Source organism: Opisthocomus hoazin, chromosome 13 (genome assembly GCF_030867145.1).
Source record: "Opisthocomus hoazin isolate bOpiHoa1 chromosome 13, bOpiHoa1.hap1, whole genome shotgun sequence".
NCBI classification, from domain to species: domain Eukaryota; kingdom Metazoa; phylum Chordata; class Aves; order Opisthocomiformes; family Opisthocomidae; genus Opisthocomus; species Opisthocomus hoazin.
The window spans coordinates 20,788,598-20,816,405 of NC_134426.1; the positions used below are offsets into that span (position 1 = coordinate 20,788,598).

Consider the following 27,808-nt stretch of genomic DNA (forward strand, 5'->3'; position numbering starts at 1 on the left):
AAGAACAAGGTACCTGTCCTCCTGGGTTCCCTGAATAGCAAGTGCCAGGTTTCTCCAGGTGGCAGGGTCTAATGAGCATCTATCTGCTGTTCCTTTCAGCTGAAGCTTTCGAACCCCTGATTAAGTGTTGCAACACTCCAATTAAGGAAATAATTGTGTGTAAAGGCAAAGCAAGGTAAAGGCAAGATTCGGTGATTTGTGCAAGATTAAGTGAGGCAGTGTTTAGGCGTTTAAAGGTACAAATAGATGCTAGTGAGATTTTCATAAGAGTTTAAGCAGTTAGAGCTTTTAATGAGTTTCCTGGGTTTTTTAGTTCCTCCATCTCTGCAGAGATAGCAGTGGTTAAACATGCTTTAGGTATGAGGTTATCGAAAGCATCCATGCTCTTTGCGTTCATTAGCAGGAGAGCTGGGATAAAGTTGTTCAGTTTTGAAATTCTCAGTCTGGGAATCTAACACCTTTGTGCAACGTGGTTCCCTCAAACCGGAGCCTGCAGCTGGGTGCTCACCATGCCCTCTGACTGATCAGGACTGAGTGTATTGTAAATTCGTATCTTCCTTTGCACTTCTCCAACTTCCTTTTGCAAACAAGTTCTTTATTTTGGACTTTGCATTTAAAGGAGAAACTCACAGGGATATCAAATAGAAACTTTCTCATCACCTTCCCTCGCTTCCCATCTCCCTTAACACAAGGGAGTCAGGAGCAAAGCAGGAAGAGGAGTCATCTCCTACAGCTCGCCTTTCTTCTGTCGCTTTCTCTTCATTTGTGGCCTTGGCCTTCTATCTGTGTGCTGTGCATGTGCTTGGTCTGAAGAGGCTGGGAGCAAGGGGAGTGGGGAAAGGACGAGAAAAGGGATGAAAGTCATCCTGGAAGAAAGTGATGGAGTAATTTAGGTGTGTGAGGGAAGCAAACTGATAAGGAGAAGAAAAGATGGAAAAGACTATAAATACTAGTGCTGGGAGGAAAGAGGAGCAGATGTTATTTCAGATCACAAGTGTGCATGTGAAAAAAGCTATCACCACCCCACGCCACCCGCAGAGCTGCCAGCACAAGGAGTTCAAAAATTGTAGGAGTGATTTAAAATGAGTATATACTAGATCCATTTGCTTTCTGTTACTGAAATTCTTGGTTTTCAAGCATCTTAGCACATTTGTGATAGTTACAGATTTACTTCAAAACCAAAACAGCAAAGAAGCAATACAAAAGCTGAGTTTCTAATGAAATCATGATTCCTTTAAGGCAGCCACCAAAAATCACAAGATATGTTATAAAACCACAAGACTTGGCTGCCCTGTGTCAGTGGGTTGGAGTACAGAATCTGTGTAGTAAGATACGTTCTTCTGCCAATGTGTTCTGCTCGGATCACTGAAAGCTGGAAATAAAAACATTTCTGGCTATGTCTTACGAGCTTACAAGGTTCTCTGGCAGACAGAACTTGGACTATGAGGGGAAGTAAACCCAGCTCACTCTTGTGTTGTTGAAGAGGACTTGAATCAAACTCCCAGATCCGTTACTCATTTTTTAATCATTTTTTAATTTGTTGGCTCTCTGAATGTTTCTGGTATGAATCAGGATTGGCTCTGTCTGAGTTGCCAGTAATACACCAAAATGAATGAGAAGGAAAGGAACTATTAAGTTGCTGAAATTGGGGCTACCCTGACAAATCTGATTTACAGTCTGGGTTGAGATTGTCCATGTTCGTTGCTGGCTAATTATAGATATCAGCTACAAACTAGCTTCCAGTATTTTTGATGTGAATCTGTTTTATACAAATTCTTCAAGTGTGTGTCAGTTCTGCAAGAATAATGTGTTTATATGCATGTAGGTATATATGATGTACAGACTTTTTGTCTGCATAGTAAGGTTTTTTTATAAGACCTTCAATGGTTTGACCGTTCTAGTGTCTTGTTTTCATAAGCCCACACGTATTATACAGCATGGGCTAGTTTATAATAGTATTGAAGAACCTACAGATTGTATTTATAGAAGTGCCTAAGGGATTTAGAGTCTAGCTCTCACTAAGAGTCCCACTGGCTAGTTATGAAGGAAAGTTATAGAGAATGGTGCCAGTACAGCACACTGCTTCCACACGCAAACGTTAATCCAGAGAATACTCTTGCAAGGTAAATACTGTAGCTGAGCCAGATCCCAGGCTCATCTAAGTGAAGGGAGAAAACCCCTCTGAAGTCAATGGAAATTGGATCATGATAATACATCTAGAGAAGATTTAATATAGAACTAAATGACAGTGATTGATGCCCTGCTGGGACAATATTATCAAATTCCACCTAATCTGGAACCAGTCAACCAATGCCAGCTGCACTATAATGTTTAACCAGGTGTTAAATAGATGTGAACATCTTAGATTTTCTCTGCCGAAAGGAAACAAATAAAGATCACAGGAATCTAGAATAAAAGATGAACTTTCATTAATGTTATTCTAATTTTTTTCCTTTTCTTCCCAATATATATTTGTTTTTTATAGACTGGCTTTTATTTTGTGCATTTATTTTTAAATGGCCTCTTTTCTTAAACAGGGCAGCACTTAGCTGAGATGATAAACCGTCTGCCCTCCACGTTGTCTCTAATAAGATGACTGCGATATTGTCATCCTCATCTTACTAATGGCATAGAGAGGCTAAATGACTAGCTCAAGGCCACAGAGTGAGAAAATTAGAATACAGGACTTCCTGACTCCCAGTCCTGTACTCAGATCAGTAGACCATGCTGCTTTTGAGAGAGGTGAGATCTTCCCAGTTATGTACCATTACTAAAGCAAGAGCGTTCTGGGTATGCTATGCAGAGGTGAGCACGGGATATGCTATAAAGAAGTAAGCACTGATGCAAGGACTCTTCACGGGCGCACAAATTTCAGAATGGTATATCTTACTATGGCATCAGACTACCTGGAGCAGCAGGTCTTTGGGATGATTGTGGGCTGACACTAGGGTGCTGAACAAATCATGGTCACTTAGGGTCATCTGGGTTGATTTTTGGGGTTTGAGCTAGCACAACTTTCTAGTATTTGTCAATGTAATTTCTTTCACTTATGTGCTGGTAGGCTAGCATTTAATTAATCCCAAATGCATGCAGCAGAACTTCTCACAACAAGGGTTTGGGTGATTTCTATCCCCTCTTTGACTCTAGTCTGCAGCTCATTTTACTCATTCAGGTTGTAAGTGCTGGCTAAGATAAGACTCAAATACCTCTCTTTGTAAAGGGACTGGTAAGGCTGCACAGCACTCCTATGGAAAGAGCTAAAATGAACCCTGATCACTGAAGTGTTCTGCAGCTCGGACAACCCGTTCTGACAGTCCATCACTTCCACCACTCTGTTATTTCTCTGACAAGCCCAAGAGCATGTGCAGTGCCCCTGTATCCAAGGCACTGACTGGATTAGCTCTTTTATCTTTACCTCCTGTTATTTCCACTAACTTTTAGTTTTGCGTTGAGCAGCAGATGAAGATGAAGATAAAGATGACGACTTTCGAGCTCCACTCTACAAGAATGTGGAGATTAAGGGAATCCAAGTACGGATGAAATGGTGTGCCACCTGCCACTTCTACCGTCCTCCACGCTGCTCTCACTGCAGCGTCTGTGACAACTGTGTTGAGGTAACAGTTCTGCTGATTATATGATCTGTTGGCTTTGCCGCGGTGATGGGGTTACACGTACTACTGGAAACATGCAGTTGGGTGCTTCCCCTAATATTTCAGTTCTTGGAAGTTCCCAGCTGTAGCCTTGTTGATGGACTCCTACTAATTAGTACCATTTGAAATATAGCCCTCAGTTATGATGTATGTTACATATGCAATAATGTTTGATGTCAGCTTTGTTGCCTGTGATAAGTAGAATAAAATTTTATAATGCGGGCTATGTCTGCCTTGAAGTAGCTAAGGGATCCTGAATGTGAAAAAGGGGTGAATGGAAGAGTTGATGTAGAGGCAGAGTTCAGGAGAGCAGGAAATTAAGGGCCAGCCATTGTAGCTTGTCGTGTGGCTTGTCACGTAGCTTGTCATTGTAGCTTGTCATTGAGCTTAGGGCTCATAATTTAATTTGAACAAACTGGTGCCTACATTAGTGGACAATCAGAGAAGCTCGAACGGCGTGTGAGCTATAGGAAAAGCAAACTCAGAATTCAGCAAGTGGTTCTTCAGTCCATGGAAGGATGCCAAGTTTGTTTCAACACCCCAATTCAGAGAATGAACTTGTTCATGTTTCTCATGTTGGTCGCTGTGAATTATGGGACTTCATGTTTCTTGATAGCCCTATAGTCTTGATGAGGCACACAGGATTTCTGAAAAATAACCTCCAAACAGTAAGATGTGCTTTTGGGCCATAAACATCTACCAAACTTGTAAGTACAGAGTGCTGTACCCACGGCAATGTACTGCCGGGGGGGATTTTTTTATTGCTGAGCTAAAAATTCCACTTCTTAAGGATCATTTCTGCTGCAAGGTCTATTTTTTTTTCCCAATAGAAAGATGAAATCTTTAATATGTCTGAAATACATTCAGCTGTGGCATTAGAATGAAAGGAATTACTAATCAGAAAGGGAAAAAATACCAGAGTCAGCTGGGATGCTGTATACACTATCTTTGTCCTAATCCTCTTTGCCAGAAGCAAGGGAATAGGCCCAAAGAAAGCAGCACAGTGAAGTGTGAGAGAAATGCTGCCTGGGTTTACCTTGTGTCAGTCATTTTCTCCTTCAGGGCAATATATATCTAAGTTATAATTATCTGGAAGCAGTGCTGTGCCTAGTAACCATTGATAAAGAGGACAAGGCTGTCCTGTTGTGGAAGGCCTTAGAAGGATGCGGGCTTTAAGAAGATGGAGAGTACGGAGCTGCCAGGGTCCCTGGGTAGAGGGGAGTTGCCACAGCTGCTCGTAAGTTGTGTCACACAATTTCTTTAAACTGCAAATTGTTGAGTAGAGCTGGATTTTTTGTAGGAAACCTGAGTTATATATTCCTAATTTTAAAACATATTTTCACTAATTCTAGATCTTGAGGGTTGTTTAGATGATGATAAATTCTCAGTTGTCCCATGGAATTTTTTTCTTCTGCCCTCCCCAGTGGCTCAGCATGAAAATCCGTTTTCAACAAGTGAAGTTTTCTCGGAAGAAGATTGCTTCAAACTCACTGGTGTAAACACTTGCAATTTCATGCTGCCATAAGGCCTCCATGGGAGTCAGTTCTGCAGCAGAAATAAAAATGGGAGAGAATCCAAAAGTAACCTAAATAAAACAGTGGAATGCAAGGTCACCCTGCCTAGCTCTCCAGAAGTTTTACTGATGGTCAGAGCAGTTGAATGTTCCTTACTATTGTGGTGGGCAAGTAAGAAGCTCTGCTTGTATAATTAAATTATGACTTCTGTGGAGGAATATAGGCAAAAAGCATTAATGACTTCTGAATCAATAAATCATGGTCTTAAACAGCATGCTTTATTGATCCTTGTGATGCTTATTTCCCACTCACCTATTCTAGAAGAGCTTGAAGACAGTGATAGGAGCGACTCTACTGGCTTTTCTGTGTGGAACCCATTCAGGGCTGTAATTCACATCTTTTCACTTTCAGTCTAGAACGTGCAATAAAAACTCTTTTCCCAGATATAAAACTTTTGAGCTAATTTGAAAAAAATGAACAAACAACAAAAGCTGACAACACATGCAGAAATAAAATCAGTTAAAACCTAAAGCCTGCTGTGACCAGAGGGACCCAAAAATGAATCTGTGACAAAAGTAGTCAGATTTTTGTTTCTTTACTGAAGTGTTTGCTGTGGGTACTCATGTAGTTTCATAATCCGTAGATAATTTGGGCTACATACGACCAGATTTGCATAATAGACATATGCTGTGTCAGCATTTCAGATATATCCTGAAATGATTTTTATTAAATTGCCTCTGTCATTTTCTAATGTGCTTTGAGAAAGCTCTAATCAATTTTCTTGTATTTTGTAAATTTTTGGTAAATACATTGTGAAAAATGTAAAAATACAAACCACCTTTGTCATCATAGAGGAATGTTTAAAAATAGCATTACCACAAAACAAAGAATACACAGTTCATTTGTTGATGTAATGAGTGTGTAATAACTGTTCTGAAGAACAGAGAAATAAGAAGGGTTTATTTCTTGCACCTGATCTTCATGTCAAGAATAATCCCGTTGAAGACAGTGGATTTACGTGCTTATAAAACTGTGTAACAGCACTTGAAAGGTGTCTGTGGCTTGCCCTCGTTATTGAATCTCCTGTTTAAAAGGGATCTGACTTTATGAGGGACTTTGAACTTTTGGCTGAGACAAGTACTTAGATTGGGTTCATAACTATTAATAAACTTGTGCAGAACTTTACCTGTGTCTTATCCAGCTGTTGCTTTTCTTTGGAGACCTGCTTGGTAAACAAGTATCTTTCATGATGTCCATTGTTTAAAGTGAATTCATTCAGCTACGTATAAATACGTATAAATGTGGGGCAGAGAATTCTGCAGCAGTAACTTCATTGTAATTGACTCGTCATGCTAAGGATGATAAAAAATGAGTGCTTCTGCTGTAGCAGGTGAATAGCCTGTCTTTTATTTTTGTGTATCCTCTGTTTGAACTCTGTAAACACTCAAGCACCTCTCTGTCCATAGATAACAGAGACCTCTTGGTCCTAAGAAGAGCCTTATAAAGGGAGTCTAGCATGTTGTAAAGCTGCAGAACTAACCTGATGTAATTTACGTGACGATGGTTCAGATTTATCTCTAAGACAATGTATTTCCTTTCACCGTTTGGATATTGTTCCCTGTCTCTTCCTTTCTTTACAAGGATTTTGACCATCACTGCCCATGGGTCAACAATTGCATAGGACGGAGGAACTACCGCTATTTTTTTCTCTTCTTGCTGTCCTTAAGTACGCACATGGTTGGAGTATTCACCTTTGGGCTCATCTTTGTGCTAAACCATATGGAAAAGCTGGGAGCAGCTCATACTACCATTACGTATCCTTCTTCTTGTCTTTCAAGACTCAAGGTGGCCTTGAGAAAAATGTGAAAGAATGAATCTGAAGATTTGTCTTCCTGAACTGGTGGAGATCTACTCCTCTCCTGACTCCCTGTTGCTCTTCCCCTGTAAAAGTTTAGTGCAGGTTCTCCTCTGAATCCATCTTACCTGTGTAACCACTGATTACCCCCAAACCTATAGCTGACCTTTTGTCCATCTCAGTCTTTGCCATGACACCCCAGCAGAAGGGTATGCTGCCTTCCTGAATTTTACTTCTGATTGGGTGAGACTCTGAACTGCTGGGTACTATTTACTATATTTAAAACTCTGTTGCTGAAAAAATTTAGTGCAGCTTGCCCTGGAAGCAGTCTCCTTGCATGCTAGTGTAATACACGAACCACTGGCTCTGAGGGTTGGTACCCCTGTTGACAGATTAGTGCAGAATGGTCTTTACAAGATGCTTACAGGCAGAATCAATGAGTTCATGTTATTTTTTAACCATCTCAAGGACCCAGGCTAGGAGCAGATGGACTTAACTTTGAGATAAAATTTAATTAGACCTATTAAAGGTGGGGGACACCCTCCCTCTTTCCAAGATTTTTTTGTTTCGCATTTTCCTCTCCTTCTCCTTCATAACCTCTTTCTCCCTTCTCTTGTCCGAGTTTCTTTAATTCCTGGTTACAGAATGGCTGTCATGTGTGTGGCTGGCTTATTCTTTATTCCAGTCATTGGTCTCACTGGCTTCCATATTGTTCTAGTGGCCCGAGGGCGCACAACAAATGAACAGGTAAGAAGCAATCCTTTCTCTGTGTTTGTGGCTAAGATGTTGAGTTGGGAAGGAAAGTCAGCAAGTCAGCCTGGGTAAAGCAAAAAAATTATCCAAATCTTAGCAGTAACACTCTTACTGGAGCTTTTGTGAAGATCTAGGCAGATTGCCTAGTTTTTTATTTTCATATTTCTTTTCTTGAATGCACTACAAGCAAAGATTTCCCCCTTCTAACCACAAAGGATCATTCCAGGCTTATTTAGCATTTAAAATCTACTCATGGCCTTGAGATAGGTTTTATGTGGTGAGTACCGTCAACCCCAGAAGTTCAAACTTTATGAGTCAGACTGAACAAGCCATGAGATGGAATGAAAGAGAAAGGAAAAGATTAAATCATGCTTTTGCCCTGTCTCCTGATATTTTGAACTCCCCCAGCTAACCCACACTGCACATGATAAGGTCTGAGCTAGCCCTTTGTCTTGCTCTCTTTGTCTCTTGTTCTCATGCGTATGTGCACACGCACGCAGAGAGGCTATTGGACCCGACTTGTTTTGCTTCTCTAAACCAAGTGCCAACAGGACATCTTGTGCCAAAAAGCCTGTACAACTTTAGTTCCCCTGCAGGTTCTCAAGTGTATATAATCCACAGCCCCTGTGTGGATGATCCAGACCTATATGCGTGTGCTCATCAGTAGTATGGTATGGGCGATAGAGATTTAGCCATGAGATCGATGGCATGCCCCTGCCATTCATAAGTGGTAGGTCAGTTAGAAAGCCTGACACTGGGTCATGCCACGTGCCAGTCAGCTGCACGCAGCATTTTCTGTTTTCCTCCCAAGGCTGATTAATTGTGTGCATTCCAGTGCTTTACCATTTCACAGCTCCAGCTCCAAAGCGCCCCTCACATATCTAGGGGTTTTTCACTTTTTTTTCCCACGTCACACTTCTTTTTCATTTTTTTTCCATATGCATTTTTACTGCTCTTGCATCTATGGGCGCTCTCGAGCTCATGCTGAGCAGTATGCTGTTCTGGCTGTCCTGCAGGCTGCTGGCTTCATGCTTATGTAGCTTGTATGGCTGCTGTGCAGACAATAAGAGTTGAAGACATCAGTCTGAGGCCAGGCCTGCATAAACTGGGATGAGATTGTCTCCTATCCCACAAGAGACAATAAAAACTTTTATCCAGAAGAGTGTGGGAGGTTTACATAAGCAAAGAATCTGAAGTCATCCTGAATTGTTGCCTAACACAGCCTTTGAACAAAGCAGGCTTACCATAGCTGTAGATCTTTAAATGCTTTTCTCTGTCCTGCTTGGAAATCAGCTGCTCTTCATTTTAAAATTGATTTTGGCCGAGTGCTAGGTTTGATAGTGATAACAATAGTAGCATGAAATCCAAGGCATTTTGGTCTCATAGCCCACATTGTGGTCTGCCTTAGGCTTGTCTTTGTGCAGTGATGAAAACTGTCCATGAAAATTTTAGGCTGGGGAGAAAGGAAAAATTTAAATTAAAAAAAGAGTAATATTTAACTACTTGTGTTTGTGGCGACGCTAACATTTAGGAAGGTTGAGAATTTTGAATTTAACGTCATTGAAATAACTATTGGAAAATGCACCCTAGCTTGGTTTGGTTTCCTGAGCTACCAAACCGCTTCAGCTTAATTCATCTTCCCATGCCATTTTCTGAAAATTAAATATAATCTGGTCTGAATTTCTGTGAAGTCATATGTACTGCCTGTCACTGGAGGATGGATCTTCCCAGCCGTCAGGCCCTTTTCAAAGGAAGCTAAGTAATTAGAGCACCAGACCAGGAGCGATGGATATGAGATCTGCTCCTAGCTTAGCCACCATTTTAAAACATGCACTTTTCTCCTGAAGTCTCAGTATTGAGTCTGTCTTCTCACAGTTAGTTCTGCTGTCGGCTTTCCAGTTACAATATAATGAGCTACACTTGTCCTCTTTTCCCAGTACATTTTTTAGGCCAGTGGTACAGACATTTTTGGTGTTTTACTGCAAATATCTGGTATTTGTTCATTCTGGAGTTCATAGGATTTGAGCATTCATAGTAGGCAGACTGTGATTTAGGAGTGCCTAGTGGCTGAGTGTAGATGTTTGTGAGCTTTCTGAATGCCTCTGAAAGTCTTTTGTGGAATCAAAATAACCCATAACCCAACATCTGCTCATATCCGGTATTTTTAGTTTCTGAATTGAACAAATAAATATCCTGCCTTCTGAGACTGCTTTCTATCAGTAGATTTCAAACTACTTTAGAAACCAAATTTATATAATTACTAATGTAACTTGTGAGTTAGAGAAATTTTATTTTCATATTGTGTTTGAGAAAATGGGCACAGAGATATGAAGTGCTTTGCCAGCATCTGGCATAAGTCAGCTTAAGCCCAGGATTGAATGCAGATGTGCCAAATGTCCCAGGCCCATGTTTTAGTCATCAGGTTACTCTTCCAACACTCTGAACTTTCAGCATTTCTCTCTTGGTCTTTTAAAGTTTCATGTTATATCAAAGCGGCCAGCATAATATATTGCAAAATCATTTAATCGTCATTATTTTATGTGCAAGCAATTAAAGTATTTCTGGTACTCTGTAAACTTGTTGCTAGATCAGAACTATGAGTTGATTAAAACACATTACTTGCACACAGCAACAGTAATGCTTTTAATGGCAGCCACTATTAATCTCTCTGGCTTTATTGGTATTTATCCCCATATGGTTACTTTCAAGTATCTGCCTGTAGAGTACAAACCCTTTATAATGCTTATGAAGCTTTGAATAGATCTTGCCAGTCTAATGAGGCTTGGCTTTTATTAAACTAGCTCATTTCCAAGCAAACATTTTAATCACCAAGGGAGTTCCTGGCACTCTCCCGCATAAGGCAGTGGCTCACACTGATTGCTGCTAGGGATGGGATGCTGATCCGGAGGAAACATTGCTCTCATCCAACATTACGAATGTCGAATTGACATTCCTGTGTGTTTGGAGGGGACTTGCCAAGGCAGAGGAGTGGAGGTGCCAGGGGAATGAAAAGGGACCAAACCAGGATGTCTGGCTGACAGCAGGCATGAATGTAGTGTAGGAGCAGCATGGAGAGGTGAACCTGGCCACTTCGAAACCCAGTCACATTGATCTTACTGCCTGTTCGGGAAGGAGTGTTTAGTTGGTGTGCCTCCTAGCTAGAAGTAGCTGGTGGAGGTGGTGTGTTAGAGCAAGAGAGGGCAAGCGCAGCATTCAAAGAAAAATGATCCGTTTGGGAAGGACAGTAGGGTCAGAGCAAGACATACTTGTTCTTGACTTTCTGAGGGTTAGATGATGACTTTTATATAACCAGAGGTTTGAGCACTGTTGTGAATATGTTTCCAGGTGACAGGTAAATTCCGTGGGGGAGTGAATCCTTTTACCCGAGGATGCTGCGGAAATGTGGAACATGTGCTCTGCAGCCCCTTGGCCCCCAGGTAAGACAAGTGCTCTCAACTGGGCATGAGGGAGGTGGAGCAGTTATTGGGACAGAGGAAGAAAATATGCTTAGCTGGGCTCACAAGTGAAAGACCATTGATGAAATAACAGTGAAGTAAAGCAAAACACTCCTGAAGGCAGAGCTTTGTGGTAGCTGCTTCACTGTTACATGGCTGTAACCTGTCCATGCAGTTGTTTTCTTCATGTAATTCATAACCCACATCCCAGAAATGTTTATTTGGAATGACCATGTCAAATTATATCAAGGGCTGATACCCTTGTCTTCACCAACTTGTTTATCCAGTGGATTTCAGTAACAAGGTAAGTTTCCATATATTGTTGTGTTCCTAACACGACTTTTTGCACTGTACAGTCAATGTCCAGGTATTTGAGTCTGCTGGAGAAAAGGAAGGAATCTAAAATCAGCCTTTCTCCTTAAGACTTAAATCTAATTTAAGGCTGCTGTGGTTTTCAATCTCACTGGCACTTTCATTATCATAGATTTTCAATGAGGTCTGCATCACGGAACCTGGGATTTTATTTATGGCTTTCTATTTTGGGGAAAATGGATTTACTGCTTCACATTTTGAAATCAAGATTTTAATGCAATAGATCAGATGGAGTATAAATATCCTAGCTGCTGAGCTGTCCAGCCTGCAAACATGTTAATAGTTGTAGTACAAGAAGACTTATTTGAGCCTTTTTGGAATGTTGAGCAATTCCAGACCCTGGCACTATTATCTTTTTTCTCCCCTTCACTATGCAACAAATAAGTCCTAAGACACTGTTACGCGTGTTAAAGTGAAGACACTGGAATAGCTGCTTCTCAGACTTAGCAAAATGTGAAAATCAGGTCAATATACTTCAAGAGAGCCAGATATTAGAAGCTGGGAGACACTCCTGTAAAGAGAGGGGTGTGAGTACTGTCATCATGGCTATTCTCAGGCTTTCAGCAAGCAGAATGTTTGTGTTTTGTGAAGATCTGTTCACATTGTCCTGTATATTGAAAGTCACTGAGCCATCACTACTAGAATGTCCTTTTCACTAGACAGAAGAGAGAGAGGTTGTGTATGTATTGATATTTATGCGTTGTACGGCTGCTGCCCAATTGCACTTACAGAATTCAAGTCCACTGGAAAGAAATTAGGTATCTGAAGTCAGACACTTCTCTTTAGATTTATTGCTTTTTATAGACCTGTCTGTTTCTTTTACCTCCATTTATTTGAACACTCTAAACATGCTACAGAAACAAGTCACCGTGTGGTAAGCTAGAACTGACAGCCCATCATCTTGCTCCATGTTAACTCCCCATGTGCTGGGTCTTATTCCCCCAGTCACTGTTTCCCACCACAGAGAACCCGTTTCATGTTAACTAGGTAAGATCTAGTAAATCACTTCCTTTGGTGGTAGGCTTCTCTTTCTCTCTTCATGTGAAGTGTGCTCTTGTACATCAGTGCTTCAAAATTGCTTGGGATTTTTAATGCATTGTCTCCTTTTGTTCATGAAAAAAAATTGATCTTTTTATTGTTTTTTATTGTTTTATTGCTTGTTTATTGAACTAAATTGAGTTTGCTTACCTAGATTCTGACACATTCTTAAATGTGGAAGCAGGAAGATTTTCTTGTCTCTATGCCTGGTTCTTAGGTTATTGTTTATTGTAATGATGATTGTTGAACAATTAATCAGGTACATAGTTGAGCCCAAGAAAAAGCAAGCTGTGAGTGTGAAGCCTCCTTTCCTCAGACCTGATTTATCTGAGCGACAGATCACAGTGAAGATCAGTGACAACGGGATCCAAGCCAACCTCAATCGGAGCAAGGTAAGGCAGCCTTCAAGCACTGCTTTTGAAGAGCATGGATGGAGCATTATCAGGCCTGGGAATGAGTTTGTCATTGAAAATCTCTTTGAGGTGATGCATTTTTTTGAGAAAATGATAGAAATTGAGTCCTCGTCATATACTTCATCCTCTGTAAGTAACCCAGGTTTGATAATAGCAACTCTTGATCCAGCAGCAGCCCTTTTTGCAGCTGTATAATAGAATGCCTCTGGTCATCTTTTGGAAGAGTTGGCTGTTCTTTGCAATAGCTACTTTCTGTCGCAGGAGTTCCCACCTCTTGGTGTTCAAACTAATTTTAAAAAACCTAATACTGTGCAGGAACTCTTGTACCACCAGGTCAGCTGTTCTACTTCAAAGAAGGTTTTGAGCTTCCAGACTGCAGGAAGGCTTATGATCCAGTGACAGGAATATTGGCTCAGAAGCTGAGTTCTCTGCTCTCCTTTTTTCAGTTTCTCCTGACATGAAATAGAGAGAAGGATTTGTTTAGTCATATAAAAAGAAGTGAATTCAAAAGAAGCCACCTTGCAAGATTTTTGTGGATAGTTACTTGTTCCACTCTTTGGATAGTTACTTGCTGAAGAGCTGCCTGGAAACGATAGGATGAGAGGCAATGGCCTCAAGTTGCATCATGGGAGGTTTAGACTGGATATTAGGAAAAATTTCTTTCCTGAAAGTGTGGTCAGACATTGGAACAGGCTGCCCAGGGAAGTGGTGGAGTCACCATCCCTGGAGGTGTTCAAAAAACATGGAGGTATTGCACTTCGGGACATGGTTTAGGAGGCATGGCGGCGTTGGGTTGACGGCTGAATCTGATGACCTTAGAGGTCTTTTCCAACCTTAGTGATTCTATGATTTATTCCATTCTATGAAAGTTGCTGAAAAATGCTATAAAACACCATAGTCTTCTACCACATATTAACTGGTGTGATGATAATGTTATTTAGCATGCCAGGTAGACTAGGATGGTGCATTTAAAATTATACTGGCTTGTTATGACAATGCTAATTTTACACGACAGTCCTTTGCAGTGGATGCTAAATCATGTTTGTCGTTATAGGTATAGATAGTTCTTGTTCTGTGGTACATCCAGCACTCTGACACGTGCTGTTATTTAACCAAGTTGCGAGTAATGATTGATTCTTTGGTCTTTTTCAGTCTAAAATTAGCCTGGAAGGTCTGGAGGATAAAAGTATGGATGTGCAACCACCTCTCCCACCCAAAGGAGATCCAAGCAAGTACTCTGAGCTAAAAGGGCAGCTGGGGACCAGCGAAGGTATAGTTGCATGATCAGTGTTGTATTTTTATTAATAAGAAAATATTTGAGCCTCTTTAAAAGGCTTCTGGTATTCTTTCAAAACAGTAATGGGATCTGGGTGAAGGGTTTTTTTTCTATTTATAGGAATTCTGAGCTAGGGAAATAAACAGCAGGGAACGGAGAGAAAATCAGCTTGAAGTGTTTGATTCTAGCCTAGGTTGGATATTCCGTATCAGTTTCACAGAGTTTTTAAACCCCTTCTTTAAGTTTTGATCAATTTTTAAATGAAAAATGTCATTTTGAACTAAGGAATCAGAAATATTAGCATGAAATGCTTAGGCATTACAAACAATTATTTCATTTATGAAAATGTGAAATTAAAGCTTTGATACTATTAAAAAACCTCTTTTTTTCAGACAAAGCTAGTAGCTGAATTAAACCCAAATATCTTGTATTTCAAATTCTGGCAAAATTACTACTCGCCAAATTATGTCACCCCACTTAATATATTACATGTTGTTTCTTCTTCTCTTTAGATTGCTGATCTGGCAGCAATGTAGTGTTATTTCCACAGGGCCCTGTTGGTTTTGGTGGAATTCTGCACAAAAGTGCTACAAGTTTTATTCTTTCCAGAACAGATCTGTTTGCAGAAGACCATGGATAACAGGAAATTAGGGATGATAGCTTTCCGTCCACACATTTTAATAGGAAGTACTTTTTTTTCTTCTCTTTTACAGAAGGTGGCCTTTCACCCAAACTGATCAGCCCTCCTACACCTGCCATGTACAAGTATCGACCGGCTTTCAGCAACAATCCCAAAGTCCACTACCATGCTACGGCTGAGCAGGTGAGCAAGCCTGGGAGAATCTGCTCCCCGCTAACACCGGGCAACATGGAGCTGAGGATAAATTCACCACAGGGCTCTAGTGAATGTCAGAGTGTAAAAGTAACAACACTTGGCATTGTTGTGCGATAGTGTATATTTTCACTATGCTCCTTAGGAAAACATGTCTGCTTTCGCAGCTTTCCTCTGTTGAGCTTGACATGTCTGTCCTGCTGACAGGCATGCGCTGCTGCTTTACCAGTGTCTCGGCCTGATCCTGAGATGCTGAGAAGTGTCACCTCCTGTTGGCTTCTCCTGACAGAGGTGCCAACTCACATTCTCTTCAGAGGGAGCCAGGCATGCTTAGCACTTTTCTGGATGAGACTCTTTAGCCAACAGACAACATGCTCAGTGGTTCCTTAAGATGTCAGCTTGCAAAACAGAAAGAACTTTTAAAGAATCCCAAGAGATATTTTAGTTAAAATTTATTGAAGATTCCTCATGTGTGACCTTCCTCTGGACCTTCTCAGCACATTTGGGTTATATGGAAGATAACCATAGCTTCCTAAGACCTGGCATCATCTCCTCCTACCAAGAAAACTGAGGTCCAAACAATTAGAGAGAATTCCTCTGGAATTTTGACTATTTTCTATTTTGCTTAGGAGTTTTGAAACCGTTTACACTGTTCCCTCTGGAAGCAGAGTGCAAAATAAGTCCACTGCTAATAGGCTTGTCTTTCTCACTTATTTCTCATGGATTTGTTGCAAATATTGCTTGGCTTCCCAGGACCTGGGAAAATCACTGGTCTAACCTTGTATATCTCCAATATGTATCCAAGTCTTTGCGCAGCAGTGGAGATACCCTTAAAACACACATACCACACACAATGCAGTTTTTTTACGATGAATTTCATCAGGTCCTCCAATGGCACCCCCGCAATAACAAGAGGGGGGGGTACTACAAGTGAGGAAAGGAAAGTATGGTAGAGATATATAATTGACTACAGCAACACTGGAATGAGACAGAATGTTCCTTCAATGGTGAAGAAAGCTTTTCTAGTATCCTTCTCATTTTGAAAAGAAAGATGGTGATAGATGGTGGAATTCCAGCTACCACCAAGGTCAGTCTTCAGTCGTACTGCAGTAGTTGTAAATCTTATTCTCAAGATTTGTTCACTTAGTGAAGAAAAGATTGGCTTATGAAAGGGAACATAAGAACAACAGTGTGTTCACTGTATCCAAAAAGTTTAATATCCTATCATCTTCACTTTATTACATAAAAAGTGGCCTGACATCCAATTCAAAATATTGTATTTATAGGCATTAGCTAGCAATTTTGAGCTGTGTAAGCAACGGTAGTTTGGGTCATGATGGCGAAAGTCCGAGAGCCATGGAAGGCAAGCTTGTTTTGTTCATTCAGTACATAGCCATAGATGCAATATAGATACAGGACAGGTTCTGATTAGGCCAGGAGACTGAGCAGCGCTATGAAATGATAACAGGGTACATCATCTTCACTCTGAGGGTTGCTGTTTCAGTCCTAACCTAAAAAGATATTGTTATTATAGGCTGACTGCTGTGCATACAATCAGCTTTGTGGACTTGGTCCATTTTATAGTAGTCACAACTTTCTAGTACTCAAGTGGGAATATTATAAGAATGAGTTCACTTGGCAAGCTGATAGGATAGCATGTATTTGTCTGCCAAGCCATATCTAAGTATAAGGTACAGAGGAAAAGAGACTAGCTGGTGTGAGGAATACCGTGTTGTCTCTTCTGTATCCGTTCTTCAGCCTGTCAGTGTAATTCTGCTTTTGAGCACTGAAAGCTGTTAGAAAAGAGGGATCAGAGCACAGGGATAAGTAGCACAAATATACTTACAAGCTACGTCATTGATCTCTCCTCCTCCTTCACAGGCTGTCACTTGGCCTTCTCTGGAAAAAGGAGACCAAATTTAGCACCATGCTCTAGCAGATAGTGTGCTGTTTTGCATATTTCCCTATCTTCTAGCTCGAAGAAAAAAACTTGAAGAAAAATTCAGAATAAAACAGATTTTTTTGCCAGTTAGGCTTTTTCTGGATAATTTTCCTTTAAAAGAAATTAGAGAAAGAACAAACTGCATTGATTGCATTTCTGATTAAATATGTGACTGACAATACTTCTTTGTTTGCAGAGCCAATGTAGCCAATTTATTTGTTCATTATGGCAAACTCTTGCTTAAAAATATCAGCAAAAATTATTTGCTTAGCACAGAATGGCATTTTAAGTGAACAGAACTGTAAGCAATCTTTCATAGAGTAAACCAAAGTCAAGTCCTCTCTGTTTTTAATGCACATAAATAAATTATGGTCTATGTTTCCTTCTCTGATGTGGCCACTCTCTCCTACACAGGCAATAAAAAAGAGAAAATTGTTTCATTTTGTTGTCTAAATGGTAGGAAGAAGCCTCTCTGCTTTAATTAAGCTTAGGTGCTTAATTTTGAAGACCTATGACCAGAAATTCAGAATTACTGAATATTCATAGCTCTGAGTAAAGTGTGCTGATAAGAGTGTGCTGGTCCCCAGTGTGTTGAAATGAAGCCTAAAGTATTTCTGACTCAGCACGCAAAACCAGACATCCCTCAACTTAAGAGCTATTTGTAGAAAATGTGAAGTTAAGTGCAAGAGCAGTATTATCAGATTACAATCTGATTTACCTTGACTGAGACTCAAGTCTCAGTTTAGAAGGTCTTTCATTCTGTGTTTTGAGTGTCCATGTATTGACATCTCTATTTCTGTCAATATTATTTAGTACTTATTATGAAGAATTCCTTGCTTCTAAGGTGCTTATCCATATGCAGAACAGGAATTAGGACATTCTGTATAATGAACCTGTGTCACAGCTGGGCTGAGAGGCTGAGAGAAGTCCTCCAGCCCTTTTCTTCCCCTGCACTCACCGTGGAGAGCAAACCTGTACTTACATATCAGTGGCTTCTGTTTCTCATTCATCTCTGTTTTAGATCACCATGCAGGAGGGACACAGTCAAGGGGCTCTGATAGAAGAGGATGGCAGGAGCCTTGATTACCAGTCCGAACCCAGCTTGGACATCCCCAGCTACCGGAAGAGCTCCCTCCACAAGACCTATCAGTCTTCCCCACTCCAGATAGATTCCTTTGCCATCAATTCACGATCCCTGAGCCTAAAATCTGCTGGCAGGAGAGGGACAGACAAAGTGCCCCTTCATCCAATAAAGTCTGAAGGGGCGGCTTCCACCCCTTACAAAAGTATCTTTTCTCCCAATTCCCTGTCAAACAGAAATGGGAGTCTTTCATATGACAGTTTGCTAAACCCCATGTCGCCCTCGGGGAGGAAGTGCATCGCCCATTCTGCAGTCAGCTCTGTTGGGTACCACTCCCCATATTTATCAGCCAAAATGTGCCATCTACGGGGGAGCGAGCTGCAACGCCAACCACCGCAGAGCTTCAGCCCAGTGCTGGGGGGTCCAGCTCCACATCAGCGAGACCCCTCCCCAGTCCGCTATGATAACCTTTCCAAAACCATTATGGCATCCATCCAGGAGAGGAAGGAGATGGAAGAGAGGGAGAAGCTCCTCCACTCGCACCCTGATTCAGTGTTTGCAGACTCAGGTGTCTATGACACCCCTAGCTCTTACAGCCTTCAGCAAGTCAGCACCCTCTCTGAAGACCCACGCAGCATGGCGATGAGATATGGATCTAGAGACAATCTGATGGCTGCTACCAGTTTTAGCACAAGGAACCCTATACTGCAGTCCTCAGTGTCTTCACTCTCAAGTGCGATGACAAGAGCACCAAGGACTTCCACAACCTCTCTTCAAGCTGATTTAGCCAATAATAATGTTCAGTCCCATCAAGCACTACAGGGAAGGGTGAGCAATGGCTCCTACAAATCCCCAGGCCACCAGGTCCCGTCATCCCCCACAGGGATGCCTAGGTCACCCTCTTATGGAGGCCCGAAGGCTGTCTCATTTGTGAACACTGTGGAAATTACAGAGGTGCAATCAGTGGGAGCACAAAGGTATGTACTGCTTTAGGCGCTCCTTAGAAATGTGAATCTGTTTGCAAGCAAGCGCGGAGCACTTCGCTGGAGGCACAACCCAGATTACATGTTTGCTGTAGACTAGCGAGGGTGGGAGGTGTGTGGGTGCTCTTCAATTCTGCAGCACCCTCATAGCAACCCATCATGACAACTTGTTTGCACATTTCCTGCAACTTGAACTGCAGGTGGTCAATTAAGTTGTAAAAGTCATAGTGATTTAGTGTCTTCTGAACTGGGTAATTATGTGCAAGATGCGAGGCAGATTATTGCTCCCGTCATGCACAAAAGGATGGAGGTGTTTTAGTTTGCAGCCTAAAGCCAGGCTGGACCCAGCCATTGCTTGGACACAGAGGCAAAACTGGGATCACAGCAAGCATACCCTGCGCTAAGGGAAGCAGGGGCTGAGAGCGGTCCTGGAAATTGCGCTTGGCGTAGAGAGCTGTGTGTTGAGCTGTGTTGAGTGTCCTGTAGTACAGAACTGGTGATAAAAGCACAGACCATCTTGGCATTACCTTAGGGCCTCGCTGCCCCCTTCCTTTCTGTGAGAAGCGTGGGGCGAGAGGATTTGCTGTGCTGAGAGCCTGAGTAAGTTTACCTGAGCAACATCCTCAGCTGCAGCTTCTACATGTGCTTACCTTTCTTCCTCTTCCTGCTGGAGACTATGGGGCTTGGAAAGTCTGAAAAGAGCTACATGATGCCACCGAGGATGCAGTATTTCACCCGAGTTGGGGCCTGGAGAGCCCATCAGAAATATCTAGGTTTTCTTTGCATCTGGCACTTACTGCTCTGTGCTGTCCTCTGGTTAAGGTCCCACGTTTCTCACTCCAGTGTTATTCAACGTTTTGTGTGGTTCTTCAGGAGAATTTCAGCACTGAATTAGGACTTCTATAATATTTTGGTGAAGCAAATGTAGAATTTGGTCCGTGTTTATTTCAGCTGTTTGGGGATACAGCAGCGCTTTACAAAAACACACAGTGCTCTTTTTTATATTTACGTATGTGTGTTTTGCTGGTTCAAATGCCCACGACTCCATTCTCTATCGCAGGCACAGCTGAAAGGCATATCAGAAGCCAGGCTGCTGCAAGCTGGTGGACCTGCTGCTCCAGCTCCAAGGTGCAGGTGTCAGAACAGGTTGCCACATAAAAAGTGCTTTTAGTTTTGGAGCTGTTCTGAGCCTATCAAGACCTGTGTAAAAGTCCAGGGTAGTTTATTTTGTTTTGGAGACACGTGTAAAGAAAGATTGCCTTTTGAATACAGTTAATCCATCATACCCTCTGGCCTCCAGAAAAAGTCAGGGTGGTCTGAAATAGCTCAGGCTGCCTTGGTCTGCAGGCAGACAGAAGGTGTTCGCTTCTGGAAGGTATTTCAGCCCCCGGTCACTGCTGTTGGCATGAGCCAATCTTTAACTTCAGACTGAGGCAAACCCAAGCAGACATCCTCCGTGTAGGAGTAAGATGTGAGAATACAGCAAACCCCAGTTGTGGTGGCATTCCAGAACATACACGAGTTCTTTGGTATGCTTTGATCTAATTACTTTGTGAGTCTTGGGGACGAGACACATTAAGCTTTAGTGTGTAGTGGCCTAGATTTAAAGGATCTTTTGAGGAAAGCCTGTTTTCCATGCTCTCTAACAGTAGGTCATAAGAAAGGAAATTATTTTAAAGAGTCCATCCGGAATACGGTTTTTAATTACAGGCATCCTAGAGTGCTTCCTGACTTCATTCAGTTTGTGTGTTCTGTCAGAAAGAAGCCTTATGCTTCACCTCTCTGTTGTCTTTCAGATGAGCAACATAATTTTGCTTAACTGGATATTTAAGTGTTTTTTCTGAGTATTTTATTTCTGATTGTAAGGCACAGTTTGGCTTAAGGCCGTCAGTGGTGCCAGTTAAACCATCCTGCTTCCTACAAATGCTTAGGCAATTAGTTTGGTTCAACAAAGCATTTAAGGAAGAAATTAAATTAACAAATATTGCTGGGTTCTGATCCACTAACCTGATGGCCAAATCAATTCTCTCGTTTCAGTCGCTTTTCGTCAAGTATATTGACTTCAACCAGGTTGCTTCCATGCTTGAATATTTTTCAACATTGGGACTCAGGGTAACAGGGATAATTGTTTATCCTGAATGAAGCCATTCTGCTATCACACTTTGGTCACTGACATGGCCTCTTTTGATATTTCTTTTAATGCAGGGATGACATGCAGTTGAAGACAGCTCACAGTAAAATAAATGGACAGCCAAAAGGAATATCCAGGTTGGGTTCAACATCAAGTTCCCAGGGAACACCTGTCAGCCCTGCTAGACACTCAAACGTTAAGAAGGTGTCTGGAGTTGGTGGAACAACCTATGAAATTTCAGTGTAAAATAAAATTAATTAAAAATAAAGAGCCATCCACTCAGCCAGCCATGAAGCTAGGAGCACTGTGAAGACTCAAACAACAACAAAGAAGGAGCAGCAGCAGCCGACCACTCTCCTTTTCTTGTTTTGGGTTTGTTCTGTTTTCATCTTTCTCTTTTGGCCAAAACCCAGCTGCAGCCTTATTCTTGAGGGAAAAAAATTGTACAGTCCATCAGACTCTTCCTGAACCGACAGGCGGGAACTGGCTACGACCTAACACAACCACAGAGCGGATTTCTTTCATCCAAGAGAGCGCTAAAGCCATTGTGCATGTGTTTGTCTAACAAACCTGTTGTGTACCAGTTGTGCTGTAAAAAAGTACGGTCAATCCAGGATCATTCAGTTTTTCCTATGCCTCTTCCCAGTTCTTCTGGCCAGCAGTGTGTCCGGCAGGAGTCAGAGGCCCAACTGCTGTTTTCCTACCGACGTGGAAAGCAGGCTTCTGGTGCTAGGCAGTCTGCATGTGCAAGAACTGCTCTGTGTCCCCCAGGCATTGCAGGTCAGGGTCCTCCTCCTGGGAAGGAGCAAGGCAAGGGCACTTGGGCCACAAACACCGTGTCGTCTTTAAAAGCCTCCTTGGTCCCAGATGGGAGCAGGAGAAGGGATAGCAACAGCTTCTCACTGTCTGCCATTCTCCTCCCTGTGTGTGAAATTGTGTGTGTGCGCACGCGCGTGTTCATCTCTCATGGAAAAGGACTGCAACACCACTAAGGATCTTCCACTCTGACCTCTTGCTCCCTCTGTTTTTTAAAGGCTTCTCTGACTCGGAAACAAAACCAAGCAGATAAGAAAGGAAATGTTTGGATGGGAACATATTTTAAACAGCCGACAGCTGCTTTCCCTGCACCCTCCTTATTACCTGTTGGATTTAGGCAATGACATGGTTTACTGCCTTGCCCTGGTGCCCTCTGTGTAGTCCTGCAGCAAGGTTATCATGATCTGTTGAATTTACATTGTGTGTAAGTCAGCCAAGCGTACATCTAAAGGATACAAAATTACTGTCTGCCTAATTACTAGCACATTCCCTCTGGTCTTCAATACTGTTAGACAAAGGATTTTCCATTAGGGTGTTTTTCACCAGGGAGCAACTTTTTAAAATAATATCAATCAAATCTATTTAACATTCTGAGGTTTCCTTTTCCTGTCTCCAGAAAACTACATTTGCTTTGTTGGATTTAAAGACAACTTTACAATAAAAAACTAGAAAGGGGTGCATTACTTTTGCCACAAATACGAGGACTCTGGCAAAGCTAATTTTTGGACAAATGGATTTTTTTTCTTCCTTTCCTTCATTCCTTGTCTCCTTTTCCTTCCCATTCAGTTACCACCTCAGAAGTCAAAAGTACTGAGATCTGGACCAGTGCTAACTAGCCAGATCATGTGTACAATTAAGAATATCCTGAGCAACTGTTGCCAGAGTCATTAAAAATTATTATTATCACTGAGCCAGTCAGCATACAAAACCTCAACTTCCCACCTGGTTCTCCTGATGAATAATTTTGAATAGAGAGCTAAATTCATCTTTTTTCAGGATATTTGTTTCAAGGGATTGAATCTTTTTCAGTCCTTCACTATAATGGAGAGCTTTCCAGATATTTGGTAGCAATTCAGAATGTGTTGATAACATCTTACTTGTTTTCATGTATGTTAAGATTAATTATTCCAGAAGGCAAATAGTGACTTCAGTTTTGCCTGGTTAAAATTTATCTTTTGATTTGATAAATCTTGACAACTGCTGCAATACATGCTTATTATGTTCCTTATATATCACATCATTTTTTGAAGAGGAAGGTTGAAGAGAACATAAGAAAGTTAGTCATCTCTCTGTGTAATGCTCTATGTTACCTGAAGGGAGAAACGTGGAAAGCAATGCAGCTGCAACAGGCCAAAGTTATGAGATAGTGAACTAGAAATCAGTGTGCGTTTTATTGCCTTGGTGATCTTTAAATGCCTACTGTCGGGACACAGCAGAGCAGAGAAGCCATAGTCTTTCTATGCAGATTTGCTCACTGGCATGTAGAAGAATATTGTCTTTAGGTGGAGGCACCACGGTACCAGAAAAATGCTGGCAAACTGGATCAGGTACAGATGGAGCATTATCTATTAAAAGACTGGACAGGCTGGCTGATGAGAAGATTTAAAGGGCTGAAAACATGTCACTGGCTAAGCTATGAAGTGGAAATTGAGTATCATAATTTTACAAATACATTAATTAAAAGATGTAAAACCAAAGGTAAATCAGAAGGTTGTCACTGGTAACCAATAGTCTACATTCAGAAGGGGGCAGAAAAGATAGAGGGGAAGGGGCAGTGGAATAGTCTTCCAAGGCAGAGTATTGGACACTAACTACATAGGACAGTCAAACTATATTTGTATAAGTCATTAAAAAAAAAATCTGTAAGAGATGAGCCTGCAGGGGCAAGGGGCTAGACCAGATGGCCTTATAGATTTCTTCCATCTTTAACTGTTATTAATCTGCAACTCTACCCTGATGTTAACTCCTCAGGAAGGTGCAGAACTTCCTCAAGGACTGGAATTCACTCTGGTGCATAGAGTATCACAAGACTTACTCGTTTTTAAAGTATCATGTGTGCCATATGTAAGCCCTGAAAAAGAGGGTATGTGTGACACACTCAGCTTGGGCTAGGGAGCTAGACAAGGGCACATTTTATCATGTATCTTTGAATATGTACATGAAATTCATGCAAGCAAGGCTGGAAATTTGCACCAATGCAGTATTTGAGATTTGCATCCCAGTGATGCTCTACTTTGATCGTTCTTTCTCCTGCATTTATAAACGAAGTAGCTACTGAGGAACTTGAAGGGCCAAAGAGCCTTTGAAGTTAACTACATTAGTTCACGAGAGAATTTCTCAGTAAGACTAAACACAGTATTGTGTGTATAAAGCACTAATATCTAGGGTTATTTTGGCATAGTTCACAAGGGGTAATGGAGGAAAGAATGAATGCACTGTGTCATTGCAGGTTCACATGTAAGGATTATATATTTTCTGAGGAGTTTTGCCCACAGTTGAGAGACATTCAACTTGTTAATAGGTTTACAATGGTACCAAAGTATTTTTATTTTTTTCCTTTCCTTTCAAGGTTCGCGTATAATTCAGTGCACATAGCCTGGAGTAAATTATTCAAATCTTCTGATAGAATAATCTAAGCAGAACTGTTAACAGGAGATTGCATGTAGCAAATCCAGTCTCATTTCCATCCAAGGCACTGAACCTGCAGCTATTTTCTCATAAATGTGTCTGTTTCTATAGCTCCTGTTGTGGGACTGGGGACCTATTTATTAAGTCTAATTTTGGAGCAGAATCCAGCCCATGTTAAAGTATAGTTCTTCAAGCAGTTTACAGATGAGCAGTAAGGTGGTTCTGCCCAGACGGTCTCAGTTTTTACAGACACTGCAGGCCAAATCTTCAGCTGGTGTAAATTGGTGTGGCTCCATCAAAGTTCATTTACGTGATGCTAATTTAGAGTAGGTGGGGATCAGCCATGAAAATCCAGCACAAGTTAACACATCTTGTAAAGTAGCTTCTTTATCCTTGTCATGTTTATTTCATGTTTCAGGAGTCTTAAATCTTTTCGACATGTTTTTATTTTTAGCTGTGGACTGTATTACTTATTTAAAAAAAAACAGCAATAGTTTTTGTTTAGTTTACGCATCAATTTTCATTGCATATTGCATTTTATTAGCCGTTCGTTCCCTGTTCATACACTCCCATTTAGCCTCCAGGTTTTCATTGTAGTACAATCTGCCTTGAAAAGTTGGATCTCTGTATCTTAGTTGTATAATATATGGAGTATTATGAAATTAAATGTACCTTACTACATGGGTGGGAGAGAGAGGAAATATTTTTACTTGAAGCCTTAATATTTTCGTTTTTTACTACTTTGTTTGTTGACCTCATAGGAAAGTCTGAATAGCAAAGACTTTGAAACTCTGGGCCAAATACTGCACTGGTATACAACCAGCATTTGGCCCCCTGTGTCGAAACTGGATGCAGACATATCCTGAAGCGAACAAAGGAAAAAGCCTCAGGGTGGCATATTTTCCTGAAGATCATTAATAAAGTCTCAAAATGTGTCTGTAAGCAAGTACATTAAAGAAGTCTTCAAGTCTTGAATTTTTAAGAAAGGTGATAGCAAGAACTGCCCTAATATCTTACATTTGCGTTTTCTTTTTAAATTAAACAAAGCAAAACAAATGTAATTACTTAGTTTGGTTGAAGTCAGCTCTAAGGGTTGCACAGAGCTATGCGTTGGTAGCCATGTGCAGCAAATGAACTGTGTTGTGTTGCTGTTCTAAAATTGCTAACCAAGCATAATGTTATGTCAACTTGGCCGAAGATAATCACCTCATGGGCGTTATAATGGACGTTCCTCAGATGATGCCTATTCTCCTATAAGCCTAATGTGGAAATTGCAATGTGGTTTTCTTTGGACTATATCTGTGGTCCAGACTAGAGATATAGATATATATATATATTCAATATTTTTTTGTGTGGGGGAAAGATGGGGTCAAGGTTACTGTCTCTGACAGTCTGGAAAGTTAATGTCGAACTGTTTTTATGGTCTGTATTTCACCTGTTCTGCCACCTTGAATTGTTGGAATGTATCCGTGCAGGCTTTGTGGAGCTCTGTCTGTAACCTTTTTTGTGGCTCTCGTAATACATATATATTTTTTAAATCTTTGAGTCACTTCAGTATTTTCAAGTGTCTGGTTTTCCCTAAGGAGTTACACCTCAGATGCATTCATTTGCTGAGGTGGTTCATGGTGCGCTGCCCTTTTTCACTTCCACTTGTGCAAACCATGAACTGAAACAGTAGAACTGGAAAGGCCAGTTCCAGTGCAAAATCTGCAGGTGACAAAGTATTAAAAGAAGCGATTGCAGGTTAATTCTCATTATCAAGGTGCTTATGGTAGAGCAGAAAATATGCTGAGTCTTTAAAAGTGTCTTCTAGTTGTGACCAATGGATTGTGCTTGTGAGGCCACGGTACATGAAACAACACTAAATGAAATGTTTTATAGTGGTTTTTATTAAAGGTGTGGGTTTAATAGGGACCCTGTGGTCCATCACAATTGTGAATCATTGCTACAGAATAACTGTGAAAAAAATGCTACATTGGTATTTGTTAAAACGTTCTGTCCAGGATATCTGGATTTACACATCCCAAAGATGCACAATTTTTAATCTATCTTAATCTATCTGTCTGTTTCTGGTCTTTGAACGTATGTCCGTTTGATCTGTAAGACTGGTTTCTAATACGCACAGTTGCCAAGCCCTCCTAGCAGCAGCTGCTGCAGGATTTCTGATGCCGTAATTTGCATATATAGGCTAATTACATTAAGCAAGGATCCATTCAAGCATGTTCGTTATAAATGCCAGTTGTATTTGTGCGCTGTCGTGTCTTCACATGGCAGAGATTACCTTATACATAAAATGTCCAAAAACGTAATCACCAGGCCCCACTGATGCTGGCGACGTCAAACAGAATTATATAAGCTCATGATCTGTTTGAGAACATTTTATTTAAAGATGTCTTGCTTACAGCGATCTTGGCTTTCCTCTCTCTAAGAAATGGATAAATTATCCAAGTTTGTATTGATTTTTCCATTATTGTTATTTTTTTCTTCTGCAGGACAAGTTTCAGTTCACATTTTGGAACATAATAAGGAGGGACAAAGGAAACTATTTATACAGGTGAATATATATCTTTTAAGAGAGGAGCAGTTATATAATAAATAGATTAGAATTACTGTCAAAATAGGTTTTGTTCATCCTGTCACAATAACTTGAATTTTAAAGTAAGGCTTATTTCACAGCTGGTATCTCTGTAACCCCGAAACATTTTAAAAATGTCTCGGTTAGACGTTTCAAATTATATGAAGAAATATGATCTACTTTTACAGAGTAAGAACAGTCCTAGAGAAGTGATGGTACATTTTACAGTGCCTTATATATATGTGTATATATATATGTGTATATATAATGCCTATATGTATATAATGTGTACATAACTGTGTACATATATTCAAGTCAAACTAGTTACAGGTGCCCCTCTCTGTTGTATTTTAAATGGAACTGCTCTGTGTTGACAGAAAAAAATATGGTTGTATTGGCAGCAAAATACAAACCAAAAAATACTTACTAAAACATAAGCAAATAAAATAGACTGGAAACAGTGTTTCTGCCAGTGGTTATGTTCCATCGAAGAC

At 40.9% G+C, this 27,808-nt stretch overlaps 1 protein-coding gene across 3 annotated transcripts in view; it reads left to right on the forward strand.

Annotated features, from left to right (window-relative positions):
- Window positions 1–27,748, forward strand: part of ZDHHC8 (zDHHC palmitoyltransferase 8) — a 121,085-nt gene extending 93,337 nt beyond the window's left edge. For all 3 annotated transcript variants that reach the window (XM_075434548.1, XM_075434549.1, XM_075434550.1), the window contains 9 exons: window positions 3,457–3,614; window positions 6,806–6,978; window positions 7,664–7,766; window positions 11,118–11,209; window positions 12,897–13,029; window positions 14,203–14,320; window positions 15,040–15,149; window positions 18,122–19,158; window positions 21,370–27,748. In XM_075434548.1, coding sequence (XP_075290663.1) covers window positions 3,457–3,614; window positions 6,806–6,978; window positions 7,664–7,766; window positions 11,118–11,209; window positions 12,897–13,029; window positions 14,203–14,320; window positions 15,040–15,149; window positions 18,122–19,158; window positions 21,370–21,541 — 2,096 coding nt within the window. In that variant the 3' untranslated portion in view covers window positions 21,542–27,748. The remainder of the gene's footprint in view (window positions 1–3,456; window positions 3,615–6,805; window positions 6,979–7,663; window positions 7,767–11,117; window positions 11,210–12,896; window positions 13,030–14,202; window positions 14,321–15,039; window positions 15,150–18,121; window positions 19,159–21,369) is intronic.
- Window positions 27,749–27,808: the final 60 nt, after the last annotated feature.